Source organism: Pyricularia grisea, chromosome I (genome assembly GCF_004355905.1).
Source record: "Pyricularia grisea strain NI907 chromosome I, whole genome shotgun sequence".
NCBI lineage: Eukaryota > Fungi > Ascomycota > Sordariomycetes > Magnaporthales > Pyriculariaceae > Pyricularia > Pyricularia grisea.
The window spans coordinates 954,586-972,099 of NC_044973.1; the positions used below are offsets into that span (position 1 = coordinate 954,586).

A 17,514-nucleotide genomic window follows, 5' to 3' on the forward strand; every position below is an offset into this window, starting at 1 on the left:
CGTTGAGATCCGGTTTTCCGGTTGCTCCCCTTACCCGCTATGTTCTTCATTAGACGGAAATTCCCATGTGTTCCTCCAACGCCCTAGTGACCGCGCTAGTCTTGCCTCTTTGTTGTTGATCTTTGAGGGTGTGGCTGGATATAACCGCTCTCCATTTTCTTTGTCAGCTTCTAAGCGCCGATCGGTGTTGGCTATGCGCCGTTTACCGGTCAAGAGGCAACCACGCAATTCACATATTAAGGATGGAATCGAGGTGCTGGTGTGCTTATTGGACCAATTTCATGGTCATCGTATCGATAAAGACCTTTGAAATGAGTGGAATATCAAACATTTGACTTCGAAGCAATTGAGCCAAGGCTTCCATTGTCAAAATTTGGACTAGCATGTTGTAAGCCGTGATGCAAGTCGCAAGGACAAAGCATACATCTCCAGCCTCGTTCGTATATGCGGTCTCTCATTCTTTTTCCGCCAGCTGCACCCAGACAAGAAATATCCCTAGGATTTCATCATACAGAACGCATTGAACAATAAATAGTTCATGACACGCAGAAAAAGCAAAACTTTCGACACCACGAAGGTGGGCGCATGACCAAGTAATTTCACGCTTTGGGCAACGCCAGTAAAGAGAGGAATACCCCGTAGGAGCTCCAATCCTCAGAGATGTCTCGGAGCACTTTTTCGTGATTAGGGGGGCGATCCTTTCGAAACAGCCCGACACTCAACCCATGCCAAAAAGCCTCAACGCGCGGCCAAGCCTTTTCTCATGATTCCCGGGCGGACGCTTGTCCCTGTCAGGATGGCCACTAAAGATCGGAACACCTCAACTTCTCAGCCACCGCAAGTGATGATGCCCCCCACTTGGAGATGACGCCCCCCACTTGGAGATGACTGGCGCTAGACGGGGCTTTGGCTAGGCGAGTGCTGCTTCTAGCGCCCAACACAGAGCTAGCTTTCTCCCTGTTGTCAGTGCAACCGAATCAACGGAGACGAGCCTCACCACATCCAGCACTTCGAATCCATCATCCCGGATAATTGTTACTAAAGTGACCCTCTCAAAATTTTGCACCTGGACAAGACAAGAGGTGCCTATTTACTCAAGGGCTCCTCGTCGCTGCTTCTTGCATTCGCAAACGCCACGGCTTCAAATCCGAAGAGAGTGAACAGCCGTTTCCAAGATAACAGAATGTAGATGACTTGGCCAAGACAGCAATATCAAAGTGAGTGAACCGCATCAGTAAAATCATCATATTCGTATTCCAAAAGCAGGATGCACCATTGGTACAAGATCACAGCTCATCCTTGAAGAACCTTTCCTCACTTCCCGCATCAGTCGTATCCCGACCATCTTCCTTGTCATCCTCTTTCTTCTGTGCCTTCCTTCCAGGCCCGACGGCCTTGCCACCCTTTTCCTTGTCCCTGTTCCCCACCGCGCGCCTGTCATCCTCAGCCGTGTTGCCGTACGCTTTCCTGCCCATCCCGTCCGCGATGGGCGGCGCATTGGCCTCCCCGCCGTGGTAGTACACGTCGTTGTCCGGGTTGTGCGGATCCTGGACCACGCCCCGGAACTCGGCCACGTCGTCGAGGTGCTCTAATATCTCGAGCTTCCACCCTCTGTCGCCTGCCAGCTTAATCAAGGCCTCACGCAGCTCCTCCACCTGAGCCGGGTCCAGCTCAAGCTGCAGTAGGTCCTCGTCGGACACGACCTCGATCTGACCGCCCTCGGCCTTGGACTTAGCAAGCGCCAGGAGCTCGACGATGGGAGGCGCCGCCCCCGCCCGGGCGCCGCTCTGAAACATTGACGCGTCCTTACGCGGCGGCGTCAGGTTAGGCACCGGCTGGCCATCCTCGAGGCGGCCGAGCACGTTACGGCTGCCGATGACGACGCCGCCAATGTTGACGCCCGTGAAAGAACGCTGTTGTTGCTTTTGGTGCTTCTTATGTTGCCCGTCGGCGTCCTGCTCCTGCTGTTGTTGCTGCTGACCGCCGAGCTGCCACTGCGATTCTGCCCCGGTGAGGCGGAGCCTGGCGTCGAGCGTCTTCTGGCTCTGCCAGCTCTTGACCTCCTCCTCTGAAGAGACAATCTGCCGGCAGCTGATCGGGTGGGCGCGGGTTGGCTTGGGCGGAAGGAAAGCGACGTCCTCGCACAGGCGTGGCGTCTGCACCATCATCAGGTACGAGCACGTCGTCACCTCCTTAATCCAGCCGATACGGTCGACCGTGGTCCCCAGGGCGCAGTGATATTGAATCTCAATGGTGCGCGGACGGCCCGTCAGGTCGCAGACCGTGCCGCTGTCGAGCCGCTGCACCAGGTAGCGCTGGTCGCCTTTAATGACCAGCTCCGAGTTTGGCTGCGCGGCATTGTTGGACATTCCTTTGTCGTCCTGTTTCAGCACGGCCTGCTCCTTGCCGTGGTCCCTCTCGCCAAGGCTCTTGCCGGCTTGCTGACCATGTGGAGTCTGTGGGAGGGCTCGTCCGAGGACATACTCCGGTTCGCGCCCGTCACGGACGGGAGGGCCACTCCTGGTTCCGGGCGGAAGGGCATGGTATTGGACGACGTTACGGTTGTAGCAAAAGCTGTAGCTCCAGTACCCGGCGGTATAGTACAGGCATTGGCCGTTGAGGTTGTTTAGCAGCTCCCAGCCGTGGGAAGTGGCGTCCGTCATCTCGCGGAGCTCCTCAGCTTTGGCAAGATCGATAGCCGTCTGGTTGAGGGCGGGCAGGGGGGCGAGAACGGGTATGGCGCAGAAGTACCGGGTGGGCGGGACATTGATGACCTCGTACGCTTCCGAGAGAACGGGCTGGTCGTCATCGTCATCGTATTGGTTGGCCGGTGGTGTGGTGGTTTCCGACGTGTCTGTAGAGGCGGAGGACGAGGATTGTGTTGTCGCGTGAGCTGCCTGTGAGCTTTTCCCCGCGCTTTCTATCAAGGCGAGGGCATCGGATTCCCGGATGAAGGTTTCGGAGAAGACAATCTCGAACTGAGGTAATAGATGGAAAGTCAGTATGGAATGGTACAATATACTGTAAATGGTAGTGTATGGCCTACCTGTGGATGCGAAAGCATGTCTTCATGGATGCTGAAAGCATGGCGGGCGGCGCAGAGGCCTACACCACCGCTGGCCAGCAGCAGGTACTTGAGGCCGCGCATTGTGCCGGCTTGTAGTGTTCGGCACTCACATGCGCCTTCGGGGAGAAGGGGAATGGGATTGTATGTTTACTCCAGTCTCCAACAGCTGGAGATATCTCTGGTGGTGTTCCAAAAAGTCGATTGAACTCAGATCCTGGTCAGATTTCGGTTGGATTGGAATGGGACGGAGGTACAGCTCAACGTAAGGTAAGGAAAGCAATGATGCGGGCAGTTAGTTGGTCCACCTTCCACCTGTCATCATCAGAGCGTTGCAACCAATGACGCGTCGGAGAATTCGAAGCACGAGCGGCAGTCCCACTATTACACGTGACGAAAATCACTGTAGTGTTAGGTTGTTTGAAGCAAAATCCATTCGATGAATTCACTCTTTGTCGCGTCATCTGCGTGGTTGCCTACCTAACTAACCTTTGCACAAGTAACCGTCACCCTCCAACCTTGCTGGAAAATAAATTTACAATTTCTCTATTTTCTTCAAACTTGGTGATAAACTACTTGGAATAAGGACTGATAACGGATCATTCCGATAAATACAACTGTACTCATCACGTGACCTTACTCACCAACCGAAGGCCTGAGAGCTGCGAGTTCAAACGACGCTGAAGCCCAGAAATTTACAACAGCTGCCACTTCTACGTCTTTGAGCGTGATTTTGAAGAAGCCCATGTACCTTTTTCAATTAATACTTGCATTGGGCCGTGTCATCTCAGAGTGTATGGTCTCCTTCCCCCTCCCGCTTAACTCAATCTACACATTGCACCAGCTTCATTGCAACATTTTCTGGCTCAGTATATTGTCAGACGTATCCACAACTCCGGGCTGCAGGGACTTTAACTGAAACAAAAGAAAGAACAATTGGTTGCATCCTTGGCCGTTATTATTTTGTGCCTGCCAAGTCATCATTCTTTGTGTTTGTTTTCAGCATTTCTTTCCATGCCCATCTCGCTGTAAGGGCCCATAACTTGCTGCACTCGAGTTATCGATTAATTGTAGTCACGACTCTATTATTTACACCACGGTTTGTTGACATGGCGTGTTACATTAATACTAACTTCGGAATTCCCTGAGTCGGTACGTAGTAGGCACTTCACCCTTGAAGTTGGAACGTTGTTTATTATTTTATGTGACTAGCAGGCTTTCAAAGGCAATCTCCAGGAGACAAGGAAATTCCCAGCTGCCCAAGGCTGGCTTAATCTGTAAGTTAAAGTCGCTGTCCGCAACAATTGTTCCACGTCCAGCCATTTTCCTGGGATAAATGTATCACTGGCAAGGTTCTTTTTTTTTTTTTTTTTTTTTTTTTTTTTTTTTTTTTTTTTTTTTTTTTTTTTTTGACATTTCCCGACTCATAAAGGTTGGCCCTAGCTTGCCTTTCTTTCTGGCGTCAATGCTAATCTCTTTTTGCAAAGCTTGTGAACAAAAAAAAAGCCAGGCGGAACGAGCCCATCTGCAAAAACTTTTGTTTATGGCCTGTTCTGGCTGTAAGTATATTGGAGAGACTATCAGCTTTGTTTAAGACGTTAAACACTTGCAACTGGACAATGCAAAGATTTCAATACTGAACCATAAATGATATTAAAATGTATGCGTCAGTTACTGACTAATGTAAAAGCATACTATGACAATCAATAACAAATATAGCAAAGGCTGTCCATATTTAACTGACTTATAGTAATGATTGTTTATCGGGCAAGGCCGGACGATAAAAATAGGATGTCGAACAATGCTTGCTATTAGCAGCTCCAAGCATTTGATATATAAATATGTATTCAGCTAGTACTACAGGCTATCGAGCACTGTATATAACTCTGGTGCCAATCTTTTAATTAGCACTTGAAAAAATTCTCTTTATCCACGTTTACTCAGCACACTGTTGTATGATTTCCTCTAGTGCCTTTTTTACTGGCCGACGCTTAAGCCAGGTCTCTGATCGGTAAACTTGGCTGATAATAAAAGAAAGCAACAGGCGAAAAACGAGATGCAAATCCAAGGCTTATTCGCAATTATCGCCGCCTCTGCGGCCCTTTTCCCGACCATTTACGCCGCAAGCGATCCTTATTTCTCACCACCCTCCGAGTCTCAAAAATGTTTCTACACTATTTATCGAGTTGAAAGCATCAATGGGGAAAAGGTTCTGGTCCGCGAGGGGGTTGACCACTCATATACAGGCTGGGATGCAGAAATCAAGAAGATCAATGTTCATTTTGATAAAGAATGCAACCCGCAATATCAGTCAAGTGACTCAAGTCGATGGGTTTTTTTCAAAGGTGTTCGGAAAGAACGTCACATTTATCCTGACCGCTTAACTGGCAAAAAGAGATAAGGTTTTAAATTTGTATGACAGTTTGTCAAAGCTTTACGGATTAACGAAGTACAAATGATATCTTCCAATACTTCGACGAAGAGATATTCACGGGTGCTAGGGGTAGTTGACGGACACAATGAGTGTTGCTTAAATTGTATCATGATGTTGAGATCATGTCAATCGCGGTCATAAGGATTACGCCGTACTAAGTGGTCATTGGTCGCTTACTTTCTTACCTTGTAATCCTCGAAGCGGCAATCAACACAAATTTCTGTGGAACAAAAATAATCTCAACATGGCCGCGGCAGGTGATTGGAATTTTAGGAGTGCGCAAACCTATAATACATATCTGGCCCGCTATATCCTTGTTGTTGACAATCTCATATCGTACCTAAAAAACCAGAACCTCACCCAGTACACCATGCACTGATGCGATTTTCACCACGGCATGTCTTTAGACTTTAGTTCGCATTGGCACTCCGGCCAGCGGCGGCCGCTTTCATGATGAAGTTAGCCGCCTTCCCCACATCCTGTCCATAAGTGAGGTGTGCCTGGCGGATCTGGCTGCCACCTTCGCAAATATTATCACCGTCATGGCATATGACAATAACCCGGGAAGAGTCTACTCCGGTCACTGGTTGCCCTTTTAGCGGGTCGCCGAACGCAACGGCCGCCGTGATGCGCGACGATGTGTTGGCGTCGAGCTGGTCCGCCGCGTTGTGCATCAGCTGCGCGCCCTGGGAATAGCCAGAGATGATGATGCCCGTGTTAGGGCAGTCTTCTGCCAGGGCTTTTATGATGCCTGCCCTATATTTTGCGTTTGGTTAACTGTCAGTGGGCAATGTTCTTATTTTGGGCAAGGTAGCTTGGAAATGGACGTACATCCTTGAACTACCCCCCGCGTCACCGCCTCTCATAAATCCCCGAATGTCGGCAGGATACTCCACTCCCTGCATGTTGACATTCATACCATTGGACGCCTGGCGGACGGCCTCAAGGAAGGGAGGGCCAACGATGGTCCCGACGTTGCCCCTCTCCGTGGTTCCGCGGGCGAAGACGATAGTCATGTCGGCGCAGGGACCAGCAGCACTCTAGTTGTCATTTGGCTTTGTCGTTAGTCAAAATGTCAGAGTCAACTAGGGATGCTCCCCGCTAAGTAACGCTGGTGTGGGACTCTTCTAGGGTATTCCCGCACCTGTCTGTTGCGATTTTGCCTAGTTTCGAGAATGGCCTCCACTCTATCGATGGATGAGGCAGGTAGAGCAGTGGCGAGGGATATAAGCAGACCAGCTGCGACAAACAGGTTGATTGGTTGGTGCATATTTGTTTGAGTTGGCTCCCCTGGAGCTGACTTCTGGGAAATATAATTAATTAATGTTGAGAAGATGTGCAGTAAAAGGGTATTATTAGGCGTATTACTAGACTATATCGTTCATGCATCTCTCCGGTGGCTTTTGGGTTCAGGTATGCATGCCTTATATGGCCATCGTACTTTACTTCTAGCAGCAGCTGAATACAGCTTCAGAGCAGTGGGTCGTATCTCTCTCGTGAACCAAACCAAGTTGGGCAGGTTGGGACTGATACACGCCATTGTGCCGGTTTATCAGATGGTTGGGCCCTTGGGTTGGGAATACCCTGCCCAAGTTCAGTTTTTAGCTAATCCATATTCAGGTACGTTCTAGCGGGGGTTGCTGCTTCGGAAAGTCTTTCTCGGCATTACTCGGTGTAGCTGACCTGAAATTGGCATGATGATGACATGAAGCTTAATTAAAAAAAGCAACTAAACCTCCCCAATGCAGAAAGAAAAAGAAGAGCTAAACAATATCGAATTACGGTAAAGTCAAGGTGCGCACGCGCAAAATAATCAGCTGGTATACGATAAAGAATACTCTGGGGAATGCATATGGAGCCGGTGTACTTCTCCGGGTTCATCCTTCTCTCCTTCCCCGTGGAATCTCTGCCCGAACTTCGTCTGGGTTTCAAAACCAAGCTTTAAATGGGAGCGAGAAAAAAGCCAAAAACGGTCTAGTCTCTCTAAATTACTATGGCGCAAAACAATTATTTCACACCGTTCCACGTCGTAGCATGACAAGCTCTTCTTCCTGGAGCTTCCCTGGATTTGAGGTATACAAGAAGTTTGTGGCAGATTTCAGCAGCCCCGGAGCCGACATGTTTACCTGAAATGGTGGCCTCGGTAGATGTGCCGCTACCATGTTTGTGTCAACTCTACGCTAACGAGCGTCATTGGAGGCTCGCATGCAGCCTGGTCCATGAGGGATCAAAACCTTGGGCCCGCCAGCTGTTGATCTAATTTTTATTCTTTGTTTCTATACACAGTTAGACACCTCTATGTGATACCTACTGCATAGCTTGCCAAGGTCAAAAAACTCGTTCACGGAGATATTCTTTTCCTGATATGTCAGATCAAATATCTGGATGAAAGTCGGGGTTTATGCTTTGCAAATGCAGAATGGTTGAAGACCGACCGTACTTTGTAAATTCCCGATGTCGGTCGTCTTGGCAGCGGTAGGGCGACCAAGCATGTGCTCCACCATCCGATGTTGTGGGAAACACAAGGAACTTGTGAGATTAGACTTTCCTCAGGAATATTCCATGAACAAGGATACGCAGTCAGACGTCATGCTTTACCGTGAAGAACATGACAAAATATCGACGTCTACGGGCACTAAGATAGCAACTCGGGAACTATCGAAGTCAAATTGAAGACACGAACAAGAAGATGGGAGATGCCGATTTTAGCTTCGGTAGATGTCTCTTCGGGAATCGAGACCTTGTCTGTGCTGGAATAGATGATACAATTTGAGAAATAATTCCACACGACCATATGGGTATTTTCGACTGACGATCTTGCTGAAAGAAAACTTACATTGTGGACCGTGGAACTTAATAACCCAAACCAAGCCGGCTTATTCTACCACCTCTGCATCCCTTACCTTTCATGAACTGTTCTTGCTGGGTAGAATATGAATGATGTATCCAGAGGCAGCCTATTATCATAGTTGGTCAAAAGATCCGGTATACTGGTTACTACCAATATTCGCCTGAACGGTCCTTGTTTCACTGTTTCGCACTAGGTTCACGAGATGAGATCGGTGCCATTTTTGATCTGCAAGGAGATATATCCGCACGTCGTATACAATTGGCCTGCACACCTTAGCCCACCCGCTATACCGTACATGGCCGGCCTGAACTCTTTGTATCATACTTTGTCAGTTACGGCACTAATTGTTTCCGAAGACCGACCCCAACAACGACTTGCCCACCGTACAACTCCTGCCGTCACCCCGGACGATCTCCGCTTGTCCCCGGCAGCTGTGGCTGCGATGACCCATTTACTTGCCGGTTGACACCGAGAATATCGTATTCTACCCCACATTTGCTATTTTGGGCTTGCTTTTTGACTTGGGCAACTATCTCATCCCATCTAGTACCAGAACACAACAGCCTAGGTCGGCAGCGCCGGCTACCAAGACGGACAACAAGGGCTCGATACGTTGTCAAATTACAACTTTGAGATTATATTCCCACTGGATCTCGGCATCCAGATTCCGTCCGACTCACCAAGCCAAGACTTGGACTATCGGTATCTGGAACTAAGCTTTTCACCTACTAGCAAAAGACCAAAGGATCTCGGCAGCCTCAAGTGGAACGACGAAATTGACCCATCCGACATTGTTGCAATCAGGTGGGCTTGGAAAAGGATGAATGCGTACACGGGAACAAGAGGAGTACCGACAAGGCGGGGATGCAGATCAAGAACCCGGATATACTGAGATTCAGCCCGAGCTCACGCTGGCAGCGCTACTGTCAGTTTTGATCATCCAGGAGTGGAACGGCTGCTCTTGGGTGACTGGGACCACCATCTTCGCCTGCCATGCCCCAGTTGAGCCTGTTTGTTAGCTACTCGGCTTCCACAGCAGGCTGTCGCTCTGGCGAGCTGCCGACCAAAACCAAAGGATATGTTCGACAGTCAGCATCCAGTATGAGGGTTTGAACGCCCATCATGGACCTAATCCGCCTTGATTTCCCAGCTCCGCCGATGAGCCAGGGCACATCGACGAGAACTTGCTCAAGTCGACGTCGAGCGAGAGAGCACAACACCTCAACACAGTCCAAAAACAAAGTGCACAATCAAAGCCCGCTAAGCTGCCCTTCTAGGGCTTGTGAAAATCATGACCCTAGCTCGAGGGGCAAGGTCTTGACTTTGCGACACCAAGCGGCAATCCGAACTTCACCCGGCACCCTTGCGCCCGACCAGAGGTGCAGTTATTGCATCAAGAGGGACTATAAAGTACTGGACTCCCAACGCCGCTGCGGTAAAGTTGTGCCAGAAAATTAAGGGGGTTCCTTTCGAAGCTGGTACTTTTGAAGGATCATGTCCACAGCTCGCGTGACCATGTTACGAGATGCGACAATTAAGACGATCTTTTGAGATTGTTCAAACTTCACGGGGCCACGTGTTATGAGGGACCAGCAGTTTGACTAGGGCGAAAAATCTTAGCTGGAAAGATGCCCAGCGGATGAAACCCCGCGGTTGATACAGTTGACAGCTAAACAGCGTTATCAATTATTAGAAGGTCATGCACGAGCTAGCCGCGAGAGGAGGCGCCCGTCCATACGCGTGAACATGGGTGGGCGGAAACCGACAGAACAAGAACGACGGAGTGGTTTAATCTTAGTGCAGTAATTTCCCTACGGAGAAACTTTCCATCAGGCACAAATCCGTCATCCGATACATCCAGTTGGTAACCAGTGTAGAAGTTAGTTCTTCTGGGTGGGTGAAAGAAGAAGGGAAAAACTGTTTGATGAACAATGCGAAAATATTTTTACAACCTTTTTATTTGTTATTTTTTTTATCATTGATTTGAGCTTTGTCAAATATTCCTACCGATGGCATTTGTCACTGGCCTGAAGGCTCCACAGGCTGAGAGATCGAATCGATCGGGGCGAACCGATCAGGGGCTGAGGGTGGAAACGAGACGCTAGATCGATAGTGGCGGGGCAAGTACAGCACCTGTGCAAAAATATTGCAACCCAACGGATCTCGCCCCCACCTTGGCTTCGACCACCAATCTTTGGTGTAAGTCCACCAGCTCAATTCGAGGGCTACAGAAAAAGTAAATACATGAAAATAAAGCTATTTACATACATTTTAATATTTGGTATACCAACTTTCGGTATTACGTACAGCCTAAACCCTACGCGGCATTAAATTGATAAGGTGGTCGATTTTAGCCTAATTTAACCCATCCCATACAATTTGGGCTGCAACGGTAAATTTCTCGATATTAGCCGTATTTTTACCCAAATTTTATAAATAAAAGTATTCCCTATATAATATTTCCTTTAATATTTTCCAAACGTATTTTATAAAGTTTAAATTTGGGCTATAAACCGGCCAATTTATAAATTCGATAGCGTTTTCAAAAATAAAGTCTATAAATTTCCTAAATACGTGTATTTTGGCGTTATTTTGTTAAAAACGCCTTATTCCGTTATATAATGGAAAAAAGCCTTTTTTTAACGCCTCGGTATAATTCCAAAACGTATAACCGCTTCGTTTACGTAAGGATTTGTCTCGTTATATGGCGATTAATTTAATCCTACCCCCCTTCCATATAATAGCCCAAAATATAATTGTAATCGTTGGGTAGCCGTAATCTTTATAATAAATATTGGCTAGCTTATAACGTTCGTTTGGATAGCTAAAAATCTATATAAATCCTCCTAAACGTAAATTTTGTATTAAGCATTTATTATTGTAAATAACCTATATATATTACGTTATTAGCCATATTAAATACCCCTATTATAAACCTATTTATTTCGGTTAATTTATTTTTTTTACCCTCCTATTTACCTATAAAATAAAAGCGGAATTTAACAGATTTAAGGGATAATAAAATACGTTATTTGGTTTTCCAACGGAATATTCCCAACTTTTTTAAACGTTTATTATAAATCCAACGGTTATTACGGCCTTTTATTTCGGTTTGGAACGAATTTTAGTTAATTTAAGGTAATTTACGTATCGAACGAACGAATACGCGTAGGTTTTTATTTGTAAATAATTTTTTTTTATTTTGGTCGGGCTTATTTTTAAACAAACGATCTTTATTTCATTTTTTTTTCGGTGCGGAAAATAGTTAATTTTGTAATACCGAAAACTTCCGTAACCTCCGTTAGATTTTGGCCCAATTTTTTCGCCTGTATTATAACGGCGCGCGCCAAAGGATTAAAATTGCAATATTTTTGGCGGTTTCCGGTTAATAATTTACCAAAATCACGTTCTGGTGACATGTTGTTGTTGAGGAATAAAAGATTGAAAAAAAGGAGGCTGGGGAAGGTTTACGCGATTTTAAACGCGGTGTCGCGTTTTGTGGGTTTGGGTTGCAATATTTTTGCACACCTACTGTAGATCAGCCCTGCAGCAAAGAAAAAAAAAAAGGGTAGCGTCGTGAAGCAATTCTTGACGTCATTGAACGCAGTCACAAATTTTACACAGCGCACTCCTACCTCCGAGCGCAACGTGATGTCGTGCGAAGATTGAAGTCTGCCATCAAAGAAATTAAGAACTGCTTGTACTCACTTGAACAAGGAAAAAATCCACGGACAAGATTGTGGCATGATACACGGGCGAATTCTCATGGCTCGAGTCACCAGATCGACCGCCGCCAAGGCAAAAACCGGCTTTGACACTCCCATCAAGACCGAGCAACCGGCAGTACGACCGACAGGAAGGAAGCGAGCTGCCGAAAATAAATCTACAGACCAATCGCCCGCCAGTCGAAAAAGAGTCAAGTCCGAAGCCGTGAAGACAGAGTCTGCCGCAGCCAAACTAGAGCACCTCGACGATGACCACGACGTGCTTTCCAAAATCCCAACAGCCCCAATCCCTCCTCCGGCTTCAACCTCACCCAGCACGAGCTCCGCCCTGGCGTCGCGCAAGCTAAAGCAGTACTACGGCGGCGACGCCAGCAAGCTCGGCCCGTTCCCCAACTTCCCCCACCCCACCCCGGCCGAATGCAAGCGCGTGCACCGCATCCTCGCCAAGCTGCATGGCGCACGCAAGCGGCCCACCGTGCCCCTGACCGCAGGCCCGGCGGGGCGGGCGGGGTGCGGCGACGCGCCCTCGGTGCTCGACGCGCTGGTGCGTACGATTCTGAGCCAGAACACGTCCGACTCCAACTCGGCGCGGGCGAAGCGGTCCATGGACCGGGCGTACGGTGGCCGGCACGACAACTGGCCGGAGGTGGTGGCGGGCGGGGTCGGGAAGCTCGAGGAGGCGATCCGGTGCGGTGGGCTCAGTGTCGTCAAGAGCCGCGTCATCATGTCGATCCTCGAGACTTGCGTGGAGCGGTACGGCGTCTACTCGCTCGACCACCTGCGGGAGGCGAGTGACGAGGATGCCATGCGGGAGATGCTGGCGTTTAAAGGTGTCGGGCCCAAGACGGCCAGCTGCGTGCTGCTCTTTTGTCTTGGCAGGGAGAGCTTTGCTGTGGACACGCATGTTCATCGCCTGACCGGTATGCTGGGCTGGAGACCGGCGGGGACGAGTCGGGAGGAGGCGCATTTGCATCTGGATGCTAGGATTCCAGACGAGGACAAGTACGGGCTGCATGTCTTGCTGATCACACATGGGAAGAGGTGTGCGGAGTGTAAGGCTGGAGGAAAGAGTGCAGGGAGGTGCGAGTTAAGAAAGGCATTGAAGAATGAGGACGGAGATGGCCTGAAGGGAGATGATGATGACGGCGAAGAGAAGCTTGCAAAGGTAGAGGAGGAGGAAGAGAGTTGAGTAAGACTTTTTGGGAATTTGTTTCCAGGTATATGTTTAGATTCGTAATACACCGTGTAAAAATAATGTCTCGTAGGATCATGCAGATACATTTAGACCGGCAAACAGATACAACGTTTATCAGCCGCACTTGACCCTTTCGCTCACCGGCAGCAAATTCTGTTCAATGTCATCCGCGTTGAGGAAGTCAGTAGTCCTGATCCTCTCCCTGGCGGCCTGTTCGTCAGGTACAATACCAGCCTCGACGTGCCTCTTGGCCAACCTCTCCCTCGCAACCTCCCGGTCGACGCTGGCAAACCATATCTCATCCAGCAGCGCGGCAGCCGACTTCCAGGGCTCCCTATCAAGGGCGAGATAGTTACCCTCAATGATGACGATGCGCGTCTGGGGCGAGATGGGAATGCTGTCCGCTACAGGATCCTTGACAGCGTGATCAAAGCTGGGCGCATAGATCGCGGCCGCGCCCCGCTCTCCGGATTCCTCATCAACCGGGAGAGATAACTTCTGTACTAGCGCAAGGAAGCCCTCCCCGTCAAAGGTGAACGCGGCACCTCGCCGGTGGATAGCCGTCTGAGGGTCCTGCATCGCGGCCAGCTGCGCGCGCGTCAAATGGTAACCGTCCATGGGGATGTCTGTTACAAAGGCACCATTCGCCGTCTCATCCTCGGCGAGCTGGATTGCCTTCAGCTCGTCGGTCACGCGACGTGCCAAGGTTGTCTTGCCGGCACCGGGAATGCCTGCGATGCCGATGAGGATTCGCTTGGTCGGCTCGGCCAGTTTGTATCTGGCTGGAGGTAAATTTGTCAGATTTTGAAAGCCTTTGGCAGGTAAGGATGTCGGGTTTGAGGAGAGTGCCATGGTTACTCACCCCAGACCTTCTTGGCCAGTCGCGCAACCTCTTGCGGGTCCATCGTTGAATAATCGCCAAACGCGATGGTTTTTTTTTCTTCCTTTTTTCTTTTTTTTTTTTTCTTTCTGTTTTATTGGGCTTCGGACCAAACCATTGATGTATCAACGGCAAGCATCTGCCCATTTAGTTCGGCGTTAAGGTTCAATGCAGGACGACCGACGAGGTAGGATGGATTGCTCGCCGTAATGCCAGCTGCAGTGTCCAACCCCGCACCCCTGAATACAGTAGTAAACATCTTGTCTTGCTTGTATCCAATGCCTGGCAGCATCAGAAATATGCATGTTGCAACGGGAACTTGACCCCGCACCAATACCTACTCCACTCCAAATCCTTGGCTCTCTAGCCGATCAACCCACATCATTGCTGTTGACCTTTATTGCTCTAAAGGGCCTCTGTTTGCACAGTGTCCCATCAAGAACTCCACAACCGCCCTCCTCAAGCAAGACAAATATGCAGAACATAAAAAGCCCATGAAATATCAAAACAGTGCGAACTGTGTGATCGATATCACAGTTTTTACCTCCGATATGAGACACAATGAAGATGAAGGAAAAACATCTTCTCGGAAGGATCGATATCATTTCCTCGTCTTTCTCCTCGTCTTTTTCGCCTCCTTCCACACCCTAAAGTCATCGGCAAGCGTTTCCTCCAGCGGTCGATATCGTACACCCAAATCCTTCACGCTTCTGCTGTTATCTAGGGAAAAGCAAACGCTCAAATTCCTGCTCAGCCAATATTGCGACAGCCCATACAAGGGAGCGCAAAGGCGAAACAGCAAATCTGGGACCTTGTGCTTCGGGATCAACTTTGAAGCTCCATCTTGGCTGCGGTAAATTCTGGCAATATCGACCAAGGGGCAAGTCTCGGCTGCGGCGACGACGTAGCGCCCTGACGCCCAAGCGAGCTCGGCGGCTTGGACGTGAGCAGTTGCCACCTCGCGCACGTCCACGGTAGGAAAGTTGAGGTTGGGTACACCAAAAAAGAGCTGGCCGCTGAGGATCTGATTCATCATAACCAGGCTGCCCGAACTGGAGCCGTCTTGTGATAGCGACGGGCCCAACACCAGACCGGGACAGATCACCACCATGTCCCAACGACTCTGCTCTTTGGCGATATTCCAGGCTTCCTTTTCGGCCAGGACTTTGGAGTAATGGTAAGGGTAATGGAAGCTGGTACTGGTTTCGTTCCAATAGTGCTCAGTGAGCGTGCCGTCCATGTAGTCGGTAACATCTCTCATATCCCCGTAGATCGCGCCGACTGGTGATGACAGGCATTTGGAAAGTTAGCAAGACACCAAAGGAAAACGTGAGAAACCAGATATCAAAAATTGAAGGTCTCTTACGCGAAGACGCGAGGACTACACGTCTAACAGAGTGAGTCTCATTTACGGTGGCCAGGACGTTGCGGGTCCCTTCGAGTGCCGGCTTGATGCATTGCCTTTCGCCATCCTTGACCTTCTGGGGAAGTACAAACGGGCAGGCAATATGGTGCACGACAGAGCAACCCTTCATGGCCTTTGCAAAGCTGCCGGACGTGAGCAGATCTGCTTCGAAAATCTTCAATTGTCCGGCCGGATGCTTTTCCAGCAGAGCATGAAGAGCTGCGGTCTTTTGAAAGTTTAAGTTGCGCACCGTTGTGTGCACGATGAAGCCTTTGTTTAAGAGTGTGGCGACCACTTGTATACCAATGTAGCCGTTGCCACCGGTCACAAGATGGATTTCTCTGTTGTGCAAGTCCATGTCGCCTCTGTTGGCTGAGAATCGATTCCTACTTTCTCCTCGCTTGGGTATATCACCAAAATGACCAAGTTTCGGGTTTCTAATCCTTAATTAAATTTCAAGAGTTACAGTAGGTGAATAGGTGTGCAATTTTATTGCAACCACCAAGGTGGGGGGTTGACCCTGTCGGGTTGCAATATTTTTGCACAGGTGCTATAGTAATGCTTAGTCGAATATACGTCATAAACAAGAGTGGGTACACCCGCGGACTTAAACCGTAGTGAGAGTTTAACCTTTGGTGGACTTGTAAAACGTCCGAGATCTGATCTTATGATACTTTGATAGAGCCCAGTTTGATAATTCAGATGTTCGACACATGGAAGGTCAAGAAACAGATTAGCCAATATATCGGCCCAAAACAAAAAGAAGAGAACAACATGGAAGAAGCAAAATCGCGCAGAATACAATCAATTTTCAGGGACCCTCACAAACTTTATCAAATGCAAAAGTTTACGGAGCGATTGTTGTCAACAGTCTGCGACTTTCGGGCTCAAGCCAAGGCTTGGCTCAAATCAAGGCTTGATAACATGGAATGGGAAAACCTCGGTATCTTTGATATGAACTAGAGATATGAGTTTGGCTGGGAAGTGTCACTTTGCCCATCCTTCCTCTGCACTCCTAATCTGATGCAAACTCATTTCCATCGATGTATCGATTGTATGCCTGCGCGAGACACAAGTGCCGAATTGTTTTCAGCGGGTGATCTGGTTTTTTGTCGACAAGTTTTCTGCCCGCTGCTTCTCGAAAATGAAGAAGAAATCAGAACGCGTGCAATGAAGCTTATTTCAGACGATTACCCCTCTCGACTCCATTTCTCCTTCCGTCGCCATGTCTCTATCTATTCCCTATTCCCCGCTCTTGCTTACTAGCCTTTCCAGCGTATATACAGCTGGAATGTCCGACACAGACCGTACCGTGCGTCTAGGCCACGCCACCAGTGCTATCCTTCAAAATCATACCACAAGTAAAACCCCTGATCTCAATAAATTATAAAATGCGAATGATGACCCCACCCAAAGGAGAGAAATCAATGTTGATCCAAAGGGTAACCTTTTTTTACTTCTTCCATAGAAACTGTTTGAACTTTAACAGTTCCTTCAGTCACCCAATGGAGAGTACCCGTGATTTTATTCTCGCCCCATCTCGATGGGCCATCTGAAACGGGAGAAGTCTGACATTCGCCCGAAGTTTTGGCGTAAAGGTAAAAATTATGATTGCCAAACATGAGTCTGAGTCTGGCCAAATTGCCCGGACTAACCCACACGGCGTCGCTGGCTTCGGTTGAATCCTTTTTCCAAAGTTGCACTTTGCAAAGTTGAACCTCACGAGCGCTGGCCTGGATTGCCAGCATTGTAGGGAGAAACAATGCTGAAAGCTGCATGGCTATTGACTTGATAATAGTTGGCTTAGTTTTTCCAATTGAAATTAAGACTGAGAGAAGGGGAAGGTGTAAAGTAACAACTTTCAAGTAATAAAGAAGCCAACTGCTAAGATTATAAAAATTTCAAAAGAGCAAAGAAGGGATTTAGTTATAGCGAGATGAGCTGCAGGATATAAGCTTGT

The 17,514-nt window shown here is 48.6% G+C and overlaps 7 protein-coding genes across 7 annotated transcripts; 2 read left to right on the plus strand and 5 right to left on the minus strand.

Moving 5' to 3' along the window:
• Positions 1-1,226: 1,226 nt before the first annotated feature.
• On the minus strand, positions 1,227-3,296 carry PgNI_05373 (uncharacterized protein). The gene is made up of 2 exons (XM_031125406.1): positions 3,047-3,296; positions 1,227-2,978 (listed from the first exon to the last, which is right to left on the minus strand). Exons 1-2 carry the CDS (start codon positions 3,146-3,148, stop codon positions 1,287-1,289), a joined length of 1,794 nt encoding a protein of 597 aa, XP_030982401.1. The 5' UTR covers positions 3,149-3,296; the 3' UTR covers positions 1,227-1,286.
• A 1,824-nt stretch (positions 3,297-5,120) lies between these two features.
• PgNI_05374 (uncharacterized protein) lies at positions 5,121-5,465 on the plus strand (the record flags this gene model as incomplete). Its single annotated transcript, XM_031125407.1, has 1 exon — positions 5,121-5,465. The coding sequence occupies one exon, from the start codon at positions 5,121-5,123 to the stop codon at positions 5,463-5,465; it is 345 nt and encodes a 114-aa protein (XP_030982406.1).
• Positions 5,466-5,908: 443 nt separating this feature from the next.
• PgNI_05375 (uncharacterized protein) lies at positions 5,909-6,768 on the minus strand (the record flags this gene model as incomplete). The annotated part of the gene is made up of 3 exons (XM_031125408.1): positions 5,909-6,254; positions 6,330-6,538; positions 6,643-6,768. The coding sequence occupies 3 exons, from the start codon at positions 6,766-6,768 to the stop codon at positions 5,909-5,911; spliced, it is 681 nt and encodes a 226-aa protein (XP_030982407.1).
• A 5,325-nt stretch (positions 6,769-12,093) lies between these two features.
• PgNI_05376 (uncharacterized protein) lies at positions 12,094-13,263 on the plus strand (the record flags this gene model as incomplete). Its single annotated transcript, XM_031125409.1, has 1 exon — positions 12,094-13,263. The coding sequence occupies one exon, from the start codon at positions 12,094-12,096 to the stop codon at positions 13,261-13,263; it is 1,170 nt and encodes a 389-aa protein (XP_030982404.1).
• Positions 13,264-13,273: 10 nt separating this feature from the next.
• Positions 13,274-14,248, minus strand: PgNI_05377 (uncharacterized protein). Its single transcript, XM_031125410.1, has 2 exons — positions 14,132-14,248; positions 13,274-14,051 (listed from the first exon to the last, which is right to left on the minus strand). Exons 1-2 carry the CDS (start codon positions 14,172-14,174, stop codon positions 13,384-13,386), a joined length of 711 nt encoding a protein of 236 aa, XP_030982405.1. The 5' UTR covers positions 14,175-14,248; the 3' UTR covers positions 13,274-13,383.
• A 502-nt stretch (positions 14,249-14,750) lies between these two features.
• On the minus strand, positions 14,751-15,912 carry PgNI_05378 (uncharacterized protein; the record flags this gene model as incomplete). Its single annotated transcript, XM_031125411.1, has 2 exons — positions 14,751-15,430; positions 15,516-15,912. The coding sequence occupies 2 exons, from the start codon at positions 15,910-15,912 to the stop codon at positions 14,751-14,753; spliced, it is 1,077 nt and encodes a 358-aa protein (XP_030982398.1).
• Positions 15,913-16,978: 1,066 nt separating this feature from the next.
• On the minus strand, positions 16,979-17,302 carry PgNI_05379 (uncharacterized protein; the record flags this gene model as incomplete). Its single annotated transcript, XM_031125412.1, has 1 exon — positions 16,979-17,302. One exon carries the CDS (start codon positions 17,300-17,302, stop codon positions 16,979-16,981), a length of 324 nt encoding a protein of 107 aa, XP_030982399.1.
• Between the last annotated feature and the right edge of the window lie 212 nt (positions 17,303-17,514).

Excerpts from the sequence above, each read along its gene's own strand:
- PgNI_05373 (XM_031125406.1), bottom strand. The coding sequence starts at position 3,148 with ATGCGCGGCCTCAAGTACCTGCTGCTGGCCAGCGGTGGTGTAGGCCTC. Across the intron at positions 2,979-3,046 it reads ACATGCTTTCGCATCCACAG|TTCGAGATTGTCTTCTCCGA; the intron begins GTAGGCCATACA and ends CTATTACCTCAG.
- PgNI_05377 (XM_031125410.1), bottom strand. The coding sequence starts at position 14,174 with ATGGACCCGCAAGAGGTTGCGCGACTGGCCAAGAAGGTCTGGG. Across the intron at positions 14,052-14,131 it reads ACTGGCCAAGAAGGTCTGGG|CCAGATACAAACTGGCCGAG; the intron begins GTGAGTAACCAT and ends ATTTACCTCCAG.